Raw genomic sequence first — 24370 nt, 5'->3', positions numbered from 1 at the left:
TATCGTGCAAACTGCATTACCGTAATTGATGTCAAGTAGCAAAGTTTTTTTGTTGCTATAAACTTTGACCGTATGTTATATACTATACAATTGTTTTAATAATCTAAAAACCGTGCATTTTTAAAAACATTTATGCTTTTTTGTGCCAATGAAGCAAACATAATCAGAAAATCGTATATAGTTTAATTATTGTTTTAACGCATTTGACTTTGTGTGCCCATCTATCAAACACACAAAGCATGATTCCTGGTCGCATATCACAAGCAAACAATTTCTATTCAAAATTTTAAAGTTCATAGTGTTCTTTATTTACAGAAATGTGTTTAGAATTACACGAATTTAAATGTACAGTTATGCAGAATAATAAATAAAGGTCATTATCCGAAGGACCTTCGCGAAAATATGGATGATAGAATATCGATGTCGTTTATACATGTCACGGAGAAGACTTGCATTTTTGTATACAACACATTTTCTTTCTCGTAACAACTTTAATCGCAGTGAAAATACACCAAAGTAAAGTCTGATTGATGAGATCAAAGACTCATTGATAGGTTTAAAATTGTGTGAGATGATTAGCTGGAATTATCACACCCTTGTCGCAGCTGCTCAGCAATATCGATGAAATTTTTACACGCTGCGTCGCGTTTTAGCACCTTTGTACACACAGCCTTTTTCTTTTCATTGAGTTGATCGAATTTTACTTTGCAGCCAAGTTTCTCAATTTTTGTTTTTGCTTGGTTGCATTTTTTATCTGGTATGTATCGTTCGATTGTAGCGGTTCCATCCAAAAAAAAAGTGTGCCTAAAATAAATAAGCAAGAAATTTAAATATAGTTTATAATAAAGCAAACTTCAAGTTTAATGGGAATTATGAAAAATTCAGTAACCGTATGAAACTGATAATAATCAATTTTATCGCTATTTCTTATCATTTCTGTAATATTTTGCTGAGTTGTCACAGTATTCTATTGTGCTACTGAGTTGAGTAGTTCGTATAAGTTACTTCGTTTTTCACAATTATTTCAAGGTGCTTCGCTCTGAATTGGATCAAAAGTATTCGCTTACTACGTGTTTGCATTTTTTGTTAATTATATTATTCTTTTTGGTCAATTTAGACGTTATGAACTACATGACAAACGCATATAATTTGAATGCACGCAACAACGTGCTAAACGCACAACAGCACGATTTGTACGGAAATAGAACGTAATGTACGTACTCCGTCACCCCTCCTCGATCGAGTTTCTCTGGAGCCCCCCCAATGATTGTCAACAAACCTCCAACTTTAATGTATTCTTCATTCTGCATATAAATGCACAAAATAATGGTGATATACATTACTAAAATGTATACGGTAAGTAGTAAGCCGATATGTTATAAGCGTATTTTATCTTTGAATTCTTTTATCTGCTAGAGGTGGTCAGATAGTATTAAAAAGTAATGGTACCGCTATACTTGGTAAAAAATGTACCGATGGTACCGGTATTCTGTACTGTTTCAAACACGTAGTTCGATTCCATGTTCGGTACTGGTACATTTTATATAATGAATCCTGCAGCAAGTAAAATTTTTGCCCCTGTTATTACCCAGGTATCTATTCAACTTCTGAAACTGATTAAAGGTTCCTTGTACTGTAAAAAGGCTGAGATTTTCGAAAAAAATATTCATTACAACTTTGGACATCATCTTTGAACTTGAACTTTCAAGGTTTCGCTTCATGAAACTTTATTGAGAAAAACATTCATGACTGCGAGTATAGGCTTCATTCGGATTTAACTCTAAACGATGTGAAAATAATATTCCAAAAAAAACATAAAAAATGCTATACCTTGTTATTTGATCTTGCTATTTTTTCCAAATGAGGATCTTTGCATTTCTTATGACAGTCAGTTCTTAAAGTGAAAGTGACTTTTGTATTCTTTTCGACTAGGGCAGAACCTGTTTTAAAAGCTACAATTAAGTATGTATTCACGTGAAATGATTATTTTGCAAACTTTCATTAGTTTAAATGCAAACCAAGGCTATGGATGCAATCTCGGATTCAATCCATATTTTGACTAGTACATCTTTTGGCCTATACTTTTGTAATTATACATACAGTATAATAAAGTGTCACTTTTTTTATTTTTGTGTTTCAAACTATTGGTATACGACAACTTTTATAAACATTATATAGCCTATTTGTCTTTGAAATATGTTGTGGAAACGAAGCGCAAAGGAACTGAAGCAGAAATGCTACTTAAACGCTCAACAGTGCTTACAACGTTACAGAAAATAATTGCTTTGACATGTTATCTAGTATAACCAATGGAATCGTGACCCGATATCTAGCAACTCATTTCTTAGTTGTGTCGTGTTAAGCTTCTAAAATCAATATTTTTTGATGCACCGAATGATGGCTTTACGTTGAGAAAAAAATTAGCCATTACTGGCTGAAATATGGAATGTTGTTTAAATTTTAGAATATTTGTTTTTCGCTTGGTACTTCATGATAACTTTGATACAGTATTATAAAACGGTTTTTGATATTACTGCAAAATTACTACACAACGACTGTTAGGGAAGTTGAGTTTATTTCTTTACAAAAGGTAGAAATTTAATGTGCGCAGTAACTTGTATATATTGCTTGTAACTCTTGCCGTGATCAATGACCACGCTTATCAAATTTTTCTATATTTCTTCAGATTTCTATACCTACGGTAAATGAAAAGATTATTTTAATCTCGCATTCTGGATGAAGTGTATTTATTACTGTATAATATACAAGGCTGATACATAGGCTACTGCTTTTTCTTTTCGAAATATTGTTCTTGGTCTCTCTCTTCAACGAAAGAAAACGTTTTTTAAAACTGTTTTTTCGAGAACTACAGTGTAATTTTATCTGAATCGTAAGAATTCTTCAACGATACGCGAACTATATATGCTTCAAATTGGGTATTCATATGCATGTTTCCGAACCCTTATTTTTACATAAATATATAGTACATAAATGCATAATATTTAATATGTATTTTTACCTTTATGGCGACTTGTATACGGTTTTACATGTATTTATAACACAGTAAGTATTTTTGCTCTTTGGGTAAAATGTTGAGAATCGACTACCTGGTTTTGTTTCGTTCCAAATATTTGCTTCAAAGCCGACAAATACATCACCAATAGACTCATTAAAAGTTTTTGTCACGTTCACGACGTACATGTAGTTTCTGAATAAACATCAAACGGTAACTGTATTATTAACATTAAGATAAATAAGTAGTTGTTTTTATAATTCACATAAACGTATATAATTGATACTGTATAGCCAACTTTACCGGGCTTATAATAGGATCCGGAAAAACGGTTTTTGGGTTTACTGTCGTCATGTTTTTAGTGATGTTCATTGTTGCACAAAATAAACAACTGAAAACTTTTACCTTTTACAAGCCTCCACAAACGGGTTGAAACATTGACCTTCACCTCTTTCACATATTTGGCAATTGGTCGCATTTTGCAAACACGTTGTTTCCTCATATTGTTGTCGCCTTGTTCTGCGGTAGCAAAATAACTATCCAAGTAACTTATTTATTACATGAGTATTTTCATTGTTACTCGCTTTGATCGTGCTCCTATATATTGTAAAGAGTGTATCATTCTATATACCAAAATATAGCGAATGTAGCTACTAAATACCAAAATGCAGCTAATGTAACCCTATCTACCACTGTATATGAAACGAAAATGTACCTGCACTTCAAGCAAACACCTTCTGCGCATTTGCAAAAGCTGTCGTCACCACCTTCTTCACAATTCGAAGTCCTAATATTTGGAAAATTTTTCGGAAGAGAGTAAAAAATTCCGCATCGGATCTAATTTAGAAACCATTGTAAAACAGAAATAAAATGACTAAGCCGTTAGCGGTCGTTTAGCATTACCAGCCACAGTCTTTTTCCTTAGTGTAGGGAAACGTAATATTATAAATACAGTTATTTGCTTTATACCTACCGATGGTTCGTAATAATCGTAAACATTTATTTTTGCTGGTTGGGGTTGTTTGACTTCGATTTCTTGAATCATATCAAATGCTACTGTTACACCTTCAGCTCCTATTCTTGTCAGATAAAAGATGACGTTTTGTTGTGTGATTTCGTATTGATCAACTAAAAATATTGAAATTATTTTAAATGAATAATTCAAGTTTACTATTTTATAGAGATGCGCCGAACCTGAGCCCAAACGACACCATTTTAAATGTTCTCACAAACCCGAGCTTTATTTTTGTTTTACCCGAGCTTTCGCTTTTTCAACCAAAAAATTTTTTATTTTTGGTCCAAGTTCTTCTGCAAACGACCATATTTGTAGTGATGTAACCAAAAAAAACATACTGTAAATAAATAAAGCTTAATATACACTTACTTATCCCATCAGCAAATTTTTCTTTTAAAAGCCGCCCTATTGTGGCATTAATTGGTTTAAATCCAGTAAGAAAACCTATCTCAAGAATTGACATTCTTGTTTCATTCCGCTTTGTTTTTTCCAAATGTACCTTAAAGTAAACGGTCTGGTAAGAACAGTTGTAATCTATGCTGTTTTGTCATAACTAATTTTGTGTTATTGTAATAACATTAGAATATATCTGCAGTCTACTAAGTTATACTGCGTGCGTGTTGTGACAAGAAAAAATGTAAATAAAGTTATTAAGGCTATACCGTTAACTTAATTTTTTTATTTTCACGTTGCTCATTTTCGTCTAATTCATTAATGTTAAATGTAATATTAAAATGGCAACTGTCTTCGTCGACCACAGTTCGATAAACGCATCGATATGACAAAACACCTTCGCCCGTTCCTGTAAATATAAAAACAAATTCTTATCGTGACGCGACTTTAGATAGATCTTCATTAGTGCAAATAATTTTTATGAAATCTTCATTTAAATTTTTCTAACCATTGAAATGCTTTAAACAAAACGTTTCAGCTGTAAAAAAAGACTGCTTTTCTGTTTGTAAGTTATGATGATTCATTCATATTTACTTATTCATTACATCCGATACTGTATATATTACAAGCGCAAGTTTTTTGCTGCCCAGTGCTTTTAATTATACGATATGCATAAGCTATGTCATACCTGCAGCAATAACTGTAACATTTCCTTTATTAAAAACGCTTTTTGGGACTTTCCTTTCGATTCTGTAACGGTCGTTGGTTTTGTCCAAGAAAATAGCAGGAAAATTATTCGAAGACGTTGTTGATAAACTTGGTATATTTACATGGATGTTCACAGGAGTCCGTTCAGGTGTCTTTAAACACAAAAATATCAGTTTTACTAGCAAGTACACTGCAAGGTTGAACGACAAATATAAATACAACATTTATTGTAGCAATAAATACAATACAAATACAACATAAGTTGATAAAATGAGACAATAATATTTTGGTTAATTGTTATTAAATTATATAGATGAAATTACTCGTATTCCAATAATGACTTACAGCTTCCTCAACCCACATTTGATATGTTGCAAGAGCCTGCAAACCAATCACGGTGTCCTGGGTAGATAAAAACGCTCCGCCTTCATTTCTTTGTTCGATTAACCAAAGTACGATGTTACGAGTGAGATCCAAGGTGTCTTGTCGAGCTACAATAAAAATCAGATACAAATAAAAGACCACTAGTTTATAATAGCTTTTTATATAGCGTAATAAAATCCTCACGGGAATGTTGAAGTTCCGCCATTTGAATCTGGGCAAGTAAAGCGTAGGCCGTTGCTTCAACATCAACAGCTTGAGGCCTTTGTTTGTACCAATATGCATGAATATCAGTTCCAGCGATATTTTCTGGCCTTCCTTTCCAGAATACTCGAGTTCCATCGAATCTTCTCAAAGCCAACAATCTGTTACAGTAATCCAACGGCAGTGAGACGTCATGATTGGAGCAAATTATGAGTTTGAAAGATACATGTTTAATGAAGCTGAATGTCTGTAAACTCTTCAAAAAACTGAGTTATGACGATCGCGCTGAGTCATTGAGTGTAGAATAAAATTTCAGTTATCCTTTGTTAACAACAAGTAGTTGACTACGCTGTGTTGTGAATTGCGTTTGTGACACATGTAACGTTACTGCTAGACTTGCAGCGTCTTGCCCTTTGATCGTCATAATGTGACTATTAGCCAATCGTAAGCTTTCGTCACTAAGTTTAGTGTATGGTAGCCGAGCTCGTTTGACATCATCATAGGATGCTTAAGAAAAAATTTAGAAAAAACTTCCATATCTACGTAATTAATTGTTGGGTATAAATAAGCAAGCTTGGAGCTAAATGCTCTCTTTTGAGTATTCGTTCGCGTTCTCTTGCTGATCTTATTCTGATGTGTTAATTTCGGTGTCGGTTTCTGCATGTGTTGTGAAAAATATCAGGTGAAACGTTTTATATAATATATTAACCAGACAAAGTTTTCGTTGTATGTTATTAGTGACTGGTTATAAAAGCAAGCAAAAGACTTTGACGTTACTTTGATAATCAACTCTTAAGACCTTAATTATAATACTCGCAATCTTTTGATAGGCTATTATAAGTGTAAGTGTAACAGCTTAGTAGTTAAGCAAAACTGGTGCCAAAGAGTAAAATAAACCAGTAAAACGTATTTCTTATATTTTCAAAGGAATATAAGTTTGGTATGGTTGAAAAAAAATTTCTTATAATTATAAAGGGGTTATATTCCCGACCTGTTGTTTACTTCACGAAAGAACCTGGAGTTCCTGTTGTGTAAAGCAAGCGCGTATGACAGAATTGCAAGCGCGTATGGTCGTCGTTGAAATGTTTCGTCGTCTTTGTTCCGCTGTAAGAACGTTACTGCATTTTCTACAGAAACTTGGATTCTATTATTAAGCTCTGATGAACATGGACTTTGTGACTCCAATAATGTGATCAGAACATATGCAGTCAAAGTAAGTCTTCCGCCAATGGCGCCCTATGAAGTGTAATGCAATAGAAAAATTATAACTTAAAATAACATCAAAGTAAAGGTATCAAACATGAAATTCTTACATGCATTTCTCGATGAATAATTTCGCCATTTTCTCTGAATGCACCATCCCTTTCTTGCTCTCCAAGAAGCCAATTTAGAGAACTACAAATCGGTCCCATTTCAATATCATTTGCGTATTCATACGCTTTCAGATACACTTTGTCGGCAAATGCATTTAACCTAAAGCACACAATTTGTTATGCAAACTGCACTCATGACAATAGTACTTCTTAACAGTTATTTTTACGGCTTATCATACCAAGTGCTTGGCTCTCTGTCTACCCAAACAGAAAACGCTCTCTGTTTTACTCTGTTCGATAGAAAAGTTAGTTGCCTTGTGTAACCTGATAAAGATAAGTTACACCATTAAAATTTATTCTAAATAACTCGGTTGAACATCTCAAACAAATAATAATGACACTATAGAAAACTTTCCTGTCGCCATTCGTTCAACAGATTGTTGATAAGGCTCCGTATTTGGAAGTAGTTTGCCTGCAGCTTTTAGATACATGTGTGCATAAACATTAGGCCCAGTAAATATTAATGTTTGTTCGCCACAACCATGTGGCATCCTGCAGTTAAATATTATTTTTGACTAAGCTGATTAATTATGTCTAACCTTATTGATGAAACAACACTTTAGAAACTTTTACCTATACCAGAAACGAGCAATGCAGAATACCTGAATATACTTGCTATATCTCTTGGTTTCTTTTCAAGTGGATCGATTTCAATCAATGGTCCAAGAAAGTTTGCTGCAAATATTAAAGTGACGGCAAACAATTCGATGTTTTGCAATTAAAACTTTTAACTCTCCGATTTGTGTTAAGTATTATAGCATAATGCGGTTTCCGTACAGCAAATTACAGAGATCTTTTAATTTAAACACCGATAATTAATAAATCTGTAGGCTACTGTTATTATTACCATATGCATATAACCAACATTCCGTCGTGTTACTGACAGTATTATTGGGAAAGTCAAATTTCACATCAATCTTTTGACGATCGTCGTTTTTCAGGTCGATGGGGTAAGATTTGAATGTGTCTTTATGTTCTCCAGGTTCCTATAATCATTTATTACTCATTCGGTTTCCCGTTAAACACATGAAAGGTAAGGTTGTGTTTAACTAATAAAATCCACCACGGGCGTCATTCAATTTACTTTCACTTGACTTCAAAAGTTTCGAATCGAAACCTAAAATCTTGTGCAACAATTATCCGAAAGACCGAAGCGCTTTTGTTTACCAAATACATACGTTGCTGAGTCCTTATGTAGTGAAGTGTAAAACCTTCAACGATGACGATAGAGAAACACACGCTTTTAGCTTTAGTTGGTGCGAACAAAACGAAACTTATTAAATTTACCTCAATTAGAATTTTTTTCTCCACTGAGTCCCAAATCTGTTCAAATTGATTTTCCAGCTGTCTATTTTTTACACGAATCTGAACGGTAGCCTCATCATCATCCGGAACGCGTAAAGGTAAAACAACAAAATGACCGGACGCAGAATTTTCTGGTTCGACGTCCAAAGTTGTTAAATGCGTCCAATCACCTAAAATAATGAATATCAGTCTAAAATATAATTTGGACAAATTAAGCATGTGCTTTTAGTATACTCCAAAAAATCATGTTACCCGGTGGAAAAGCACTACAAAGTATATTTTCACTTCTCTCTTCGTTTACTTTAACTTCCACTTGCAACTAAGACAATAAATCAGATATTTATATGATGAATACTGTAAATGCTTTATTAGATGCATAATTACTTTTTTGTTTCTAATTCTTACTTACCTGCTGAAGAAGACGTTTGCCATAATTAAAAACTGTAAATCTGAGGACAGCTTGTTCACCCTTTTTAAGAGAATAAGGAGTGTAAAGTTGTATGAAGACATTCTTGAACACTAGCAGCTCGGCTGGTTCCGCGATGCAAAAGCCATCTGCATGTCATTTTTGCTTTAAAGGAATGAACTACTGTACAACAAAGTATATAATACACAATCGCATACGAAGTACGCTACAGATTTTAACTTTTGAAGAAGTGTGTGAATGGAACGCAGCAATAGTAGCCTGCAACAATTTTAAAGTGAAAGTAATTTCTCGTTTATTATCATAATATCAAATACAGTAAGAACAACCGGATAGACGGAATATTACATCGACATAATAAGTCAATGCTATAAAATAAAACATGAATGAAATGGTTACCTTCAGAATCTGTCATACTAACAGCATCAATATCGTAGGTTGTGATGCTGTGTCTGGAGTTAGTCGAATAACTGCAACGACCTTGCTCATCGCTGAAATGTAAAACTTTATTTTTATCATGCCAAAAATTGCAGCAAAATTTAAAGAAACTTCTTGCTAAGTTATTAAAACCTAAAACTTGAGTATTTCTGCGAATTTTTCCCTTACAGAGTTTTGTAGGTGAAAAACAGACTTTCTTTAAAGTCTGATCTCTGTTCTTGCTGGCTAATTTCAGCCTCGTCATTGTCATTTGCGCTTCTTCCGATATGCCCACGAAGTCTTGCTATAAGCCTAAAGAAAGTGTAGTAAACTTAAAAAGACCAGTAGTTAACCATTTAGTTGCTATAGGTGGCTTATATAAATTTTATGAAATGTTTTAAAATGTTTTTAAAAGCTGTTCTAATGCACGATTATGATTCAACATAGAAAGACGATAAAGCAAAGAGATCAGTACACTGAATTGTATATAGCGTATATGATACCTTTCCCTGGTAGCAATTATGCAGGCTTCTTTAAAAATGGAAGTACAGCCTGGATACTGTCCATAATTTTCGTTACATCGGGCAGCTCTGCTCTCACAGTCTTCATCTGTTATAGCCGATGAAAGCTTTCCAGACACTTCACATTTCTTTAACATCGCTTCTGTGAAATTCATAGAAAATGTTTCAGCAATATTTAAAATAGGTTCTGCTATGGCCATGTTTCAATAAGTAAACTATACTATTTTCATAGAATGAAATTAAGATTCATTACAAAAAAATACATTGGAAACAACTCAATTGTTTGCATCAGGTTTCATTACTTCTGTACACTTTATTCATGTAATAATAAGTTTAAGACTGAAGTGTTGCTTAGATTTTTTTCTATTTGTGCACTTCTAAGTGCTTATTGTTTATTTAAATAAATGTTTCAATTTTGAAATTCTGCCACTTCACAAATTTGTGTTATTTATAGTTCTTGCATTTTGCAAGCATTGTTTTACACCAACATGTATCATCTAGCTTCTCCAACACTTATCGGGTTAGTTGCCCCACGCATTTTCTATCCGCTGCAGCTAATCAATTGCATGCTTAATTTATACGTGTGTACCCAACACAAGCAAAAAAATTGGCACTGCAAATTTTAGTCAGAAAGGTTTTTGTTACTTATGATGTTGACGATCTGGTTGATTGCACGACTTTCTCTTTCTATATTCACGCTTTTATAACCTTGTTTATAAACCGCGGTGTCATATATTTTTCAACATTTGTATGTTTTATTAACGGTATCTTCGAAGCCGATGCCGTCTTTGTTAGTATTTTAATGTCTGGGTGTTGTCATGCTGCCAACTAAGTTAGTTTTATTTTGGGAATGTTTATATATTATTAGTTAAATAATTTTGTGTCTTTGCAAGATTTCTATTTGGTAACTTTACGGTAGTTTGAAGTCCTGGTTTTTGGTCGTAACACATTTTTACGAAACATTACTTGTAGTTTAATTAAGTTGGACCTCCTAATTTCTGTTTGTTTGTATTAATAGCATTTCTGTATTATACCTGTAGTATCTGTAGAAAATAATACGAGGTTATAAAAGCAACATTAATATTTTCACTGACCAAGCTCGGTATCCTCTGGTTGCCGTAAGATCTGGCGTTTTTGCCTTGTCATCGCTTCATCATCGCATTCCAGCGAAATTTGTCGTAAGGTTGAGGAAGTAAAAGACAAACCGGCTTCCTGAAAGTATGAATAACAGCTCAGGCAAAATAAGTTTAGGCAATATACGGTCGGTATGGATATGGGTAGACGGTAATAGAGTAGAAACAACTTGCAATTTAAATTTACCTTAAACACGCTTTGCCCATTGGCTCCTCCATGCTGGTAACATCCCTGATCATAACTTTTCATTTTTGTAAACATTTCATCTCTGTTGAGCCGATTGTCTCCAAACAGAAAGTAAGCTGCTCGGTCTACGCCGGAAATGCTCACTAGAGCATTGGGTGGTCCTATAAGCATTGGCATCGTTTAGTTTTGCTGAGATTGTGTTGATGGAAAAAGTATAAAACTTTTGTGAACTTGTTAGCGTTATAGTAACTTCCTACTACTACCATCCTAGACATTGATTTTAGTCTTGATAAGAATCCAAAGTGTTATAATTAAAGGTGCCTGCACGCAAGATGCGATTGCGTCGCCGCACGGCAACGAGGTCGCAAAACGCAATCGCGTGGAAATGCACCTGAAGATCACGCAGTCGTCGCATGCACAGTCCTACACCCATTTGCACTAGCCTGTAGACTGAATGCGTCAAGAACGGTCAAGAATCAAACCAGCAGTTGACGCCAACTCTAGGCTATGTGATACAAGAATGCAGCCGACAAAGCTGTTTGGTACAATCGAAATGTCGAGACCTACAACAAGTAAGCCAACTTTCAATTTTCCCAGTTAAGCTACAGTTAGCCTTAGCCCCGAGGCTAATACGCTTTTTACTTCATCATATACGTAGACCAGGTGACCTCAACTAAAACCCTTTTGTTTAGCCGTTTACTGTTGGTACTCACTAAAAGGCTACAAAGCCATATTTCACCTTAAATCGCTTTATCCGGTACAGTACACTTTTACGTTGTATTCAGAGTTATCATCCTCTAATCGTGACCAATGCATAGTAACAGTATATCAGTTGACAGGAGCATAACCTATCACAAGGCTATCTTCAGTCGCATAAGGCCGTGCAAAGAAAACAAACATGTATGTTTCGGTGCGATTGCTTGCAAGTCTTGCGGCAATCGCATTCAGTGTACAGACAGAATTGCATGTCACCACAAGTCGTCGCAAATGACGTTTTTCGTGCAAATCGCATCTAGTGTGCAGATACCTTTATAATTTAATATTTAGTTTTAGGTGAATAATAATATTTAATCTCCATAAACCTGTCACGTGAATATCCGTCCTTTGGCCCGGCAAAACGTGCTCAGTTACGTCAACGTGAAGCCTCTGCGTGAAAGTTAGTTGGTTATTTATTTGAAAACAGCATTTTAAAGGTTTTATGATATAGACTTAAATGGACTTTTAATTCGGCATATAGCATATTTAAAGAATTTCACCTCTTTGCATTGCTTTCTAACTTCAAACCAAACGGAATTTGAAACAACTTCTGTACCATGAAGATAATATGCAACTACTCTGGCAGATGGAACCATTTTTTGAGTGATTTCAAGTCGCTGAGTGCTTTGCATCCCCAATGGTTGCTTAATTCCGTATGCAACAATAGTGCCTCTGGAAATCACCTGTTGGTTGCATTAAAGCAAAAAAGAGCATTATTAGTTGTTATAAACTTTCTTCATGGAAAAAATATTAAACATTTTTTGACTCATTGCTTACGTAGTATTGAATTTGATTATTCATCCGATTGAAATCAAATGTAATAAAAAAAGCGTGGGAACCGACGTCGGTCAAATGGGAAGACAAACTAATCTGCAAAAAATAGTACATTTTTGTGTGAAATTCAAATAATTCACTTACAACTTTTAAAAGGAGTTTATAGTTAAGTTTAAATAAATTTTCAATACATTTAACTACACAGAATTTTAAGTTTTTTATTCCATAGCTGTTTTTCCACAAAATGCTGTTTTCAAAACACTGCAAACCTGCAAGTAGCTGTTTGACGGGGAAGTGTAAGGTTGGATCATAAAAGATTTTGTTGCTTGATTTTCTATCTCATACTGGGTATCATTGGTTTTAATTTCTATTTGCTGAAGTAACATTAGATACCTAGGTTAATTAATTTTAAATTTTTACACGCAAAATATAGCACATTTATTTGCTGGGTTGACCTACACACATGTGTATACGGAAGGTTTAGCATACTAACGCACATATTCTTGAGAATGAGGACTAGCTGAATTGAAATCGATAGGACAGTTAATCCTTCCTCTATCATCGGTATCATAAAATGTGTGATGACCGGAAACTGCAAATCAAAATATACTGTATACTCCCTTTAACGTTTTTATTACGACCTGACAGTATCGTTTTTTATATACAATACAATTGTAAAGCATTATAGAGTCATATTTCACTTACAAATCAGATTCAAGAAAAGAAAAACTGACGTTGAAACTTAACAATTGTATAAATTTACCCGTAATTTTGACCTTGACGTTGTTCGAATTTTCTAAATTCAATGCGTTCTTAACGTCCGCCTTAAGAGAAATAAATGAAGTATGCAAAGAAATAATATTGCATATAAAAGTTTCACAAAACATGGGCTATGATATTTGAAAACGCATTATGTTTAGAGGTTTGTTGAAATGAGAAGTAGAGATGTTTCCATACAAATATATACCTGCAGATGATAAGTGTGACCAGGTAAATAATATCTTGAAGTCCTTTTTGTATCGATTGTATAAGGAGAGCGTAGTAAAGGAAGTGGGGATGAAGAACCCGTTTCTAAAACTCCGTCTGCTTCACCTGGACGTAAGTAAATTGCACCAACAAAAAGCACCATCAGTTGTTCCTATATGCTAATGTAATTGATGTAGTTAAAAAACCATTGAACAGTACTATTTCGTTGTGGTATGATGTTGCTGAAAGGATACCTCTAACGGTAGCTGTAATCAAGATCGTTGCTTTGTTATCAACTAATTCATCTAATGCTTCATTAGGAAGTAACACTTCACGTAGTCGGTCCATGGTAACTTCATATATTTCGTTGCCGCTATCTATGGTGGCCTTTAAACACATGCAACTATAACGTAAAAACAAAACTATAAGTTATAACTAAGTGTGAAAATGTCAAATAAGAGGTGATAGCTACAGACACATCTAAGAATATTCAAAAGTGTTCTTTTCGTATAGGGAATATAGCCTCTCCCCTATATATGGTACTTATAGAGGGCTCGCCACTCTTTGGGTGGCAAATTTCTGCTAAAATCTTCTTGCCCTCTTCCCAAATCGCATTATTATTTGCCTCGTGTTTGACGTTATTTATTTTTATTGGTCCGGCCTTTGACAATTGTTCCACATACGTTATATTTTTACCCGTAGGGTTGAAAAATGTCTTTATTGCGTCGCTTTGTTTAAATCAAGTTTTATCAACCGGAAGCCATAAAGGCGTGCCGCTACTCACTGACTGAGTAGCCTAAATCAGAGAGGATACGGTAGATCTACAATGTACCCTGTAGTATCCGCTTGGCTTCCTGTAAAATTCCTCTGGGTTTTTGTCATCTGGTGATCTCTTTAACTTCATCGAAAGAAAATAATTTCCGGTGACTGGTTTGCCATAACTACAAGTTAAGGTAAGGTAAGTAAGTTCTGCTGCATATTATCGAGTGATTTTTATGAATCGTCATCAATCGTTTTCTACGTAAAGATTCTTAACAGCACAAATCAAAAAATTACCATCGATTTTTCTGCGTATATTTTTCGATGTAAATGTGAAATATTATTTGGAAGAATGGTCTATTATACCTGTAACTTGCTTTGATTGCACCACTGATTTTTTTGTCCGTCACCAAAACGTAGCTTCGTTTAGGTTGTACACTAACTTCAAACGTCGGTAAAACTGTACACGTAGACGGATACTGTAGCTCATATTATGAGTAACAGAAAGAATAATGCAGCCAACTAGATTTAGATAGTTTAGCACGTATTGAAAATATAACATTTATAGCAAAATTATTTTCAAATTTTCGATATCTTACCGTAGCGATCAACGAAGAACTGAGTTTGGTCGCTAGTTTCGTAACCCTTTTTAATATAACAATAAGGGTCTTAAATTACGTTTTACCAGATCGAATTAAAAATAAAGTAGCTTAAACAGCCGTTTTTACAATTAGAAAACAAGATTTTAAATTTCAAACAAATTAATGAATTAGTAAACTAACGTTTACTTTTCAAATGCTATAACAGAAATTTCCATACTGTAATACTTAATCGACTACAAAGAAGAAATAACATTAAAGCATATTACAAAGGCATTAAATGTCATTATTTAAACAATCCAAGTTGGCAAGTAAAAGAAAATGTCTGACTTGAAATTCTTACTTTTTTTGTATAGTTTGCTTGAACAAACCATCTTCCGGTTATTGGTATGTCACTAATTGGATACTGCGTTTCGATGAACCCTTCAGGTGGAAATGATATGTTTTTTCTAAATACGCCGATGCCTTGAGGAGTCTAAATAATTTCGGCGGTAATATAATAACAGGGCGAACGTATTCATAAACATGCTTTTATAAAAAATCCTCTTCATCATCTTAAAAAAAGTTGGCTGAAATATACCTTGACTGTGATTAAAACTTTATGTTCGGTTTCTTTACGCATGACTTGGTCCAAGGGAAAAACTCGTATGCCGACACCTTCATTCGGTCTGCGTACAACAGTATTAATGGAATCACTGACATTGGACACTGCTACTGAGATTTTCCTAAACTAAGATTGAATTTGTTCTTTTTGGTTTTTTTCTCTCCTAGGTTTAGGAAATGTTTGTTGGAAGATAATGTGCTATAAAAACTACTAAATATAGGTGAACTAACCAAGTACTTGCAAACAAACAAACACTAACAAAGAGTTAATGCATGACAATCACAACACCTACACAGGAGTATAATTCCGCTTATTTCTGTAAATGTTTTCAGCTAAAATGATTGGCAACTATTTTTAGCTTGTGACATCCGATGTCGTAATTAATGTGTTGATTGTGGAGTAGAGTACTGTACTCTATTACTGAATTTTACATAAAACCGGATTTACAGGTCTATGAATAAAATTGGGCATAGATAAAATTATAACTTTATAGTTATAGTTATACAGAATTCGGCCTCATATAGAATGTTCAAATTGTTATAGGTCAGCAAAATGTTCCATACTCAATGTTTACGACAAATTATTTATTAATCAACTTAGTCTTACTGTGAACCAACTAAGGTTGGGATTTCGGGACTAACTTTGAAATCCCGGGATTTTCAACTTACAATACCGGGATTTTTCGGGATTAACAAAGTAAAAATAGTACACGTATAATTAATCAAAACAAAGCATGTTTATTTATTGTAATACTGACGCAAAAATAGTTTCGTCAGACTTCGGACTTTCTCTGTGAACTTACATCTTCAAAACTAGGCATTTTGATTAAAATTTGCCAAGACTCAGTCAGAACCAATAGCAAGCATATGAATACAGTTTGAATTAAACCTGATACGCAAGGTCCAAGCTCGTGTGTTAAATGGAATTGTTCAGCCATTGTTACTCAATAGGTCGCATGACAATACTATGACAACACAATATCCGGAACCTAAGTGGCTAGATACTGTAAAACTGTTTTGAACAAATTTAATCCACATACCAAGCAACATCGAACTGCCAAAATGTTAACTCAGAACTCCCGGGATTTCAAGACAAAAAATCCCGGGATCGGGATTGGAAAAAAATGGCTAAAATCCCGGGGAAACGAGATTGGGATTTCCCGGGGTCCCATCCCTAGAACCAACTGACTTCATTTCTCGTGGGGTGATCCGCGACACCAAAGTTGCATTATGAAAGTGAATTTAATAATAATTAATAGAACTATGTAGTACTGTATGTGAAAAGGAGGCGTTGTCGACAGTACACGTGGTAAAAACCAAACTGACCATAACTGGCTAACAGCAATGCAAAAAGACCTTTAAAGTGAGGGGCAAGTCCAAAAACAAGTTGATCTTATATGAAAGAATACCACTTACTGAATATTCTGGTAAAATAGTTTTAAAATAAAATTCTTGTTTAGGTAATTCTAAGCAAAAGAAAATCGCAAAATTGGGCTTAATTGTGAGGTAAATCAAGGCTCTTGTGATGTCATAGGTAATCACACACAAAATTTCGCAAATTCATAAATTCAGCGATACCTACTGTTTATCACGTATCTGTCTGTTACAGCTATATAGATTGCTTTAACTGCCAATAGCGTGGTAGGTGACAGACTATAGCCCAACCACAGCAACCAGTACGGAACCGATTTGACGGGTAGCAAATGCAGTCCAAAGGATACCGTAACTTCGCGGACGCAAATAATTAAGTTAACAAATTTTTTATGTTTAAAACAATCGTAATTCATTCAGTTACAAGCTTCAGTTGCTAATTTCTTCAAGTGACGCCTAATTGCACACAGGCTGCTAAACTCCTATTACCTACACTTTTGACTTTATTTGACCACTGCGCAAGGAAAGCCGTAGCAGCAGCAGCAGTATGTTGTCAGGCAATTTGTCTATTATGACAACACGAAACCTAACCACGAACTATTTTTCAAAAATATTTTACCAGAATGTTCAGTTAATAGTGTTCTTTCATATTAGATCAATTTGTTTTTGGACTTGTCCTTCACTTCAAGATTTAGTATACTGTGGTTGTCCACTGACCGCACATTGTTGCCTGGCTAGATCCACGAAATGCCTATATATAGTACAACAATTAATACTATAAAGTACAGGTGGAACCCATGCTTGAGTCTAAGCATCGGGGGATGAGAAGTTAAGGTTCTCACAGTCCAGAACTGACGCAACTAATTAAAATAGGGTAGCCACTACCTGTCTCTCTGTACCGCCTTTATCCATCGGCATCATGCATATATACCCAAGTTAGGTCATCCTGTGTGATAGTGAGAAAGCCTTTCTAAACTCTCAACAGCGAAAGATTTGAACTTCGATCTAATGGTGATTACTGATTAGGCCAGCGCCTTAACCGTTCAATCATGGGCGCTCTGAAAAGCGTCGACAATGGAGAGGATAAAACCAATAACCGATTAAAATATATTTAAGTTATTAAATGTATTTTAAGTTTTACAGACGTCATTTCGTTTTATATGGAGTAATTAGAATTTATCTGGATTAATCATATTTTATTAATTTGTTCAAATTCATTTGATTTTTTACAATTTTTTTAATTAACATGAATTTAAATAATTTTATTTGAATTTCTAGACGTTTTTAAAACTTTTTGAATTTGTGTTAATTTTTTTAATTTTATTTTAATTTGCGTAAATGTATTCAAATTTACACTATTTCTGATGAATCTATTTAAAATTATGACTTTTACAACAGGTAAGAAGTGAATTGAGAGGTAATCCATTTAAACTAAGAATGAGTAGCCAACAGGGGACTGGAGACAACGAAACAACTTCACGCCGGTACGACAAAGAAAAAGCGTCAGTTTCATAGAAAAACGCCTTCTTTATCGTGCGAAGATTTAGGTTTGCTCATGCAGATACCTGGTGATCTGGCAAAAGTTTTGATTAAATGGGTGGAATGCCGAGTAAGACCAATCTTCATGCCCAACTTCAGGCCACGCTAGAAATTTGAAACCTATTACATGAAACGCTAACATGCCACATTTCAGATTAAGTTACTTCGAAAAGCTTTTTGCGGTCAGAAACGTCATCCAATCGTGACCGATGACATTGCGGAAATTCATTTACAAAATCCGAAACACAAACATATTGGTTTCAGCGCGATTGCTTGCGATGGCGTTGGTATATACGACAATTGCGTTTAATGTACAGACACACATCGTCACAACGCAAGCTGTCACAAATGACATTTTCTTGCGAATTGCATCTGGCTTACATGCTAGCACAGTCGATCACGCAATCAAAAAACATCAGCTTGCGTAACACGCTGAAAAACGTATGATTTTCGAAAGCTCCATATGTTAGTAACGCACATGCTTAAAAAAACATAAAAATCATAAAGAGAAGTTGATAATGACAAAATAAGCCGCAGTAATGAAGTGGCCGCGCCATTTTCTTAACACTAACATTTTGAAAACAGTTAAAATTGCCGCACACTCATACTTGAACCAAAAGTTACAACATCACTCACCGGTAGGCTGGCCGATCCGTGATGACAAAGAGGTATCCACTTTGTTTACTTACAGAAACAATTACTTCCTTGGTAAAATCCGATTGGCTGTTACTTACTTCAATAGTAAGAGCCACCTTTTGTCGTAGACGAAATTCCCAAATATTTTCACTATTTACCTGAAAAAAATGCTTACAGCTTTACTTTACTTTACTTTACAATATTTGCTTCTTCTAAATTGCGTGTTACAGAATGTTGTATACCTGCATGGGTAACTCGATAAGTTGGGAACTACTGACATTCAAACTTTGCTCGTATATACTGAAAGTATTTCTTCTATGAGGCCAGTCCTGCATAAAATTTGATTTTACGTGTAATATGATTATTTGACATAATATTCTTTTATTTTTTATTCTTCAATAAACAATACGATGTAAAAATACTATACATTCTGAATTTAAGCTACTTTTTTTGAAGTCAGTATATGAGTATCTAAATGCTTACCTGCAAATAACCGGCAATAGACACCTGCGAATCGTAACCATGAAGACATAAGACGACTTTTTCAGGAGCTCCAAGGCGAAAGAATTTTGGCGCAACAATTGTGTGATCGTAGCTGAAAATAAAGTTTAAACAGGTTTTCATCGTTTCATAATTTTTACGTTATGCATATAATACATTCTTACTAGCTTGTTACTGAAGTTATTTACTCATTTGCCTAACAAGTAAGTTTTGTTGATTAGTAGTTAAAAATACACCGTTCAGATAAAAAACTACAAATTTATTTTGACCAAGTTACATGCTAAAGTTACTGTATGTTACCAAAGTTACTGTATGTTACTATCAAAACACTTCCGTAAGTTTTGAAGGTAGCTTAAACTTACGCGATCGCATTCGCAAAGGCAAACGAAAGGAGATAAATCTTTACCCACTTCATCTTGCTTGATAATTCAAAAACATTTCAAACTGCAATTTTATACGCTCTATGCTTTTTCCTCGACTCTCTCGAAAACTCTGCTTTGAAAAACAACCTGTTGACGGCAAACTGAATGGTTCTTTGCTGATGTCGCAAAACAAAATCTCAGTGGGCATCAATGTACGGGGAACGTGAAAAGTTTTCATATTCTGTATTAGGACTATATATTTTAATCAAAATGTGGCACACTAATTACACTGCTTCTTGCAAATCTTGTTTGAAATTTATTCTCTTTCAAAAAGACCATCCAGAAGCTTTGCTATCTGAAATTAATAAAATAGATGTTATCACATCGATATTTTACCTGGATTAGTTAAGTTATGTTAAACTATTAAAAAGTTTGCTTTTAAAACTGTGTTTTTACAAGCTTTAACCATAACTGTAGCAAACTTAACGAGCTGTTGCTTAATTGTGTCCTTAAATAAACTATTTAAAAGAATATGTTATTATTGCTCGATTCAAAACAGCTCTTGGTCTTGACTTGCAACATCGTCGATAACATCATCGGGAAAACAACATCTCGTTAAGTTTCTTGCCCCTTCCTCAATTGTAGTTTAATCTATTTATAATTGCATTTTGCCAATGAGCGCAAATGAATCGAAAACACGTCATTAAATTTGTTACGACTTTCGATGACAGATATTTCCTTCCTCGAGTTTTTAAGATAAGTTCCACGGCCAACTATGAAGACCTCCATTGACAGCAGAGCGCGTTCATTTCGAATGAAGACACTTCCCATTTACAGCAATCATTGTGCTATGAAACGGAAACGTACAAAAAAATAAATACAAAAAAATTAAAAAATAGAAAAATGTATACGTGAGTTTTGTAAAGTTTTACATATGTTCATCAATCTGACTTTCGCGCAACATCAATTGCAAAGCGATATCGTTATCACATTTTTAAAACACATTCGAATGATGGGTGAATGAAATAAAGCTTTGATAAATGTTGATGTTACTTCGACGTATTTGTCAATTACTCCTGATCTATATAAGTAGGCTTGAAACAAGCAAACTGAAAATACAATTTTCTCGGCATAATTCAGCGAGTGCATTCGTTATAGTTCAATAGATTAAGTCTACTATACGTAGACTATTTGGGAAAATCAGCTAACAGCAATTACCCAATGTAACAGCTGATCAAGATTCTCACTACAAAATTATTAATTTGAAAGCATGTAAAAGAGCTTCAATGTTAATGATCTACCTTTCATCCAGAGATCGGTGCGATATTATGCGAAACCACAGAAAACTTTGTTCCTTGAAACGTACTTTAGTCATTCTATGAAAGTTAAAGGACAACGTATCTTTTATGCAGTGGGCACTGTCACATGTTGTAATAGCGAAATAAAAAGTTTACATTTGCCTTTATAGTTATTTGCACCACGTCTTTCGGTTACCTTGCTAATACATATATATGCTTACGCTATACACACACGTCCAAAAACAAAAATGTTTGCCTTACTATTCAATACCTGCAAACTTCAGTGCTTGTAATGGCATTTACAGTAGTGAAGCTACATACAGTAATCGAAGCTACATATGACAGGCTAGAATTATGGCAGCTTGTGAACACTGTTATACGGCTCTTAATTTTTGATATGACTGCCAGCAACAGCAGGTAGAAAAGTGGATTTTGGAGAAAAGTTTGTTTCTAAAGGGATACCCATTTCAAGTTAGATTGAAAGTAAGAGGTCAGACTAGAAGTGTTCCAAAATGAAAATAACATTAATACGCACAAAATTGTCAGTCATACCGCAACGTTTGTCGCGTAGGTTAACAAAGAACACGTCTGATTTTAAGCATAGAGGCTCGTTCAAAAAGTAAGCAACATTCTCCTCCACAAGCCTACCGGAAACGGAGACCCGCCAATGCGTTTGCTACACGTGTTGAAGGAAGATGGGTCGACTGGATAAAGCGAGTAGTATTGCACCCTCGGAGATCCTACGTCTATTCGCTCACGAATCTGTCAAAGACTAACATTTAAAAACTTATGGAATGTCCTTTTCTGATAGGAAATGAATAGGGACTATAGTTGAATAATCATGTTGAAGCCAAAGTTGATGTAAACAGCTGGACAAGATTCCAAAACATGTTGATAATTTGTTTTATACAAAATATAGCAAACTTTTAGTTTGTAGAGCTAACGAGGAAAAATTTTAAAATTATAATTGGTAATAGAGCTAACGCTACTGATGCGATCATACATGTTGTCATCGAATATATAGGTTACCACAGAATGCGATTTTTTGCAAAAGGGTTATGTCGAGATTGGTTTCATTAATAAACTATATTTTGTGTTGATAGGATTTTCATTTCGTTAATTTTTTGGAAGACATGCTCTTTTTAGGGGAATTTAAATGGTTTTAGTAGTAAGTCAAAATAAACCTGGTCCAAAGTAACACCATCAACAAAAACTTTAAAAAATTTAGCTTAATTTAAGGCAAATAAGACATTTAGGCCTACAACACTAATTTTTCAAATGGTTTCAAAATATGAACAAAGTAGTTAAGTTTAATATTAGAAGGAGACAAAGCTATTACAATCCATTAAACTAAACTCAACATAAAGCCGTTGACGCTACAAGGTGAAAACAACTTTCAACTAAACATAGTTTACATTGCTTGCAAAAGCCGTATACGGGTGCTAAACCCAAAATATAAATTTTGTAAAGTAGCAGACGGTAAAAAGGTAACAAAATCAAAACCAAAACGTTTTTGTAAAAATGATTTGAAAAAAGTACGTTTCATGCATGTGCGTCAAATACCGGAGCTTTATTGAAACCATCGGCTTAAGATTGCAAAAAGTTAGTTGGAACCAGTCATGCGTGCAAGCTACCATTGCCACGATTGAATGATTCCCACTGCTCTTGCCATCTCTCTCTCGTTGCGAAACCCACTTCTTCCTCTCAGAAAGGCAGTGGGAGGGCAGCAGCTTTAAGAGTTCCCTAAACAGTTCGCGTTCTTTTGCAACATCTGCCAGTTTGGCTAAAGGAGTACCTACCTATTCGTGACCAGGCCAGGTCAGCGATCTAATTGTACCACCTGGTTCTTGGTCGATCTGTTGGTTTATTAACGGTAAGTGCGACAAGAATAACTTGAGTTGCAAGTCTTTTATGAGGCATTCTGGTGATGTGGCCAAACCATCGTCGTTGGGACCTCTCAATTCGAAAAATTATAGGGGCACAACATTTAAAGACTTACGGGTTTCGATGCCACGCATTTTATCTAGCAACGTTACACTATAAACTCTTTAAAAAAAAACATTTCTAAAGCCTGCATCCGTAAGCGCACTGTATCAGTCATTAACCAAGATTCATGACCACAAGTGAGAACTAGAAAGAAAACTGACGTAAAAATTGAAAGTTTTTCGATCTTAGAATCTCTCGCTTTATGACTACCGAACGTTAAACCTCACGCATGGTTGCACTTGCATTTCCAATTTGGATTTTCAACTTTACAGTATGTTCTGTTTTCGATCACTCGTGAAATGCGTTCCCAGATGCTTCAATTGCTCTACATGCTTCAGTGTTTCTCTGCACATGCACTTGCAGTGAGCAGTGAGCAGTGAGCAGTGAGCAGTGAGCAGTGAGCAGTGAGCAGTGAGCAGTGAGCAGTGAGCATTGATCAGGGTTTCTTGAGAGGCAGGGTAGCTCAGTTTTCTTTATGCTTATTTTCACCCCGGAGTCATTGCAAACAGTCGCAGGACGATGGAGTGTATATTAAAGATCAGTTTCGGACGAAGCCAAAAGTACTAGGTCATCTGCAAACAGTGAATAACTAATCTTACTGATTCCAACCATAACACACACTTCACCAAGGCTGTACCTGTCTATTCACTTCGTATCAACTATGACGAGGATAGGTGACAGCGCACGTCATTGACGGGGTCTAGACCTTATCTCGAGAAACTCGACCATATACTTTTTCGAGGTCAACAAAGCAGGCGTAGACATCTATTGTGTGTCGCTTTCCAGACCTTAGGCATATACTTTAGACACACCAGAAATATGTCTGGATTATCAGAATATTCCTTCTTGTCACCTTTTTGTGTATTGGAATGATAACACCCATTTGCCAATCGCTTGTTTTTTTACCTGAACTCCATGCCACTTGACAAAGACGGGCGAAACATGAAATTTCTCTTCAATCCATGGCCTTCAATATTTCAGGTCGGATTTCATTACACCAAGCCGTTTTACCATCTTTCAGAGATCTTACAGATTGGGTAACGGTGGCCTTAGTGCGATTATATTTTCTTCCCCGAAGCACATCGTTTGTGCGTCGATTGGTGTTTCTTCGTCAAGGTTCAATAGATCTTCAAAGTCCTTTATCCA

At 34.9% G+C, this 24370-nt stretch overlaps 1 protein-coding gene across 1 annotated transcript; it reads right to left on the bottom strand.

Annotated features, from left to right (window-relative positions):
• Positions 1-284: 284 nt before the first annotated feature.
• Positions 285-20216, bottom strand: LOC143449485 (complement C3-like). Its single transcript, XM_076949700.1, has 43 exons — positions 19941-20216; positions 19561-19672; positions 19320-19406; positions 19078-19235; positions 15509-15596; positions 15272-15403; positions 14929-14974; positions 14696-14789; positions 14403-14511; positions 13825-13957; positions 13572-13696; positions 13368-13428; positions 13102-13196; positions 12874-12978; positions 12608-12700; positions 12331-12513; positions 12157-12220; positions 11075-11235; positions 10849-10966; positions 9737-9896; positions 9423-9545; positions 9216-9307; positions 8802-8947; positions 8645-8711; positions 8375-8562; positions 7935-8073; positions 7690-7762; positions 7446-7579; positions 7267-7354; positions 7028-7187; positions 6706-6950; positions 5697-5875; positions 5475-5620; positions 5110-5281; positions 4691-4830; positions 4398-4527; positions 3987-4141; positions 3729-3850; positions 3419-3532; positions 3108-3208; positions 1831-1940; positions 1222-1304; positions 285-804 (listed from the first exon to the last, which is right to left on the bottom strand). The coding sequence occupies exons 1-43, from the start codon at positions 19991-19993 to the stop codon at positions 576-578; spliced, it is 5313 nt and encodes a 1770-aa protein (XP_076805815.1). The 5' UTR covers positions 19994-20216; the 3' UTR covers positions 285-575.
• Positions 20217-24370: the final 4154 nt, after the last annotated feature.

This window comes from Clavelina lepadiformis, chromosome 3 (assembly GCF_947623445.1).
Source record: "Clavelina lepadiformis chromosome 3, kaClaLepa1.1, whole genome shotgun sequence".
In the NCBI taxonomy this organism is placed as follows: domain Eukaryota; kingdom Metazoa; phylum Chordata; class Ascidiacea; order Aplousobranchia; family Clavelinidae; genus Clavelina; species Clavelina lepadiformis.
The sequence above is the reverse complement of the archived record's forward strand: the minus strand, read 5'-3'. Positions and strand labels throughout refer to the sequence as shown.

Coding starts and splice junctions, on each gene's coding strand:
- LOC143449485 (XM_076949700.1), bottom strand. CDS start 19,993: ATGAAGTGGGTAAAGATTTATCTCCTTTCGTTTGCCTTTGCGAATGCG. Junction 12,701..12,873: donor CGTCAAACAGCTACTTGCAG/GTTTGCAGTGTT, acceptor TATTTTTTGCAG/ATTAGTTTGTCTTCCCATTT. Junction 4,142..4,397: donor AAAATTTGCTGATGGGATAA/GTAAGTGTATAT, acceptor CAATATTTTTAG/TTGATCAATACGAAATCACA.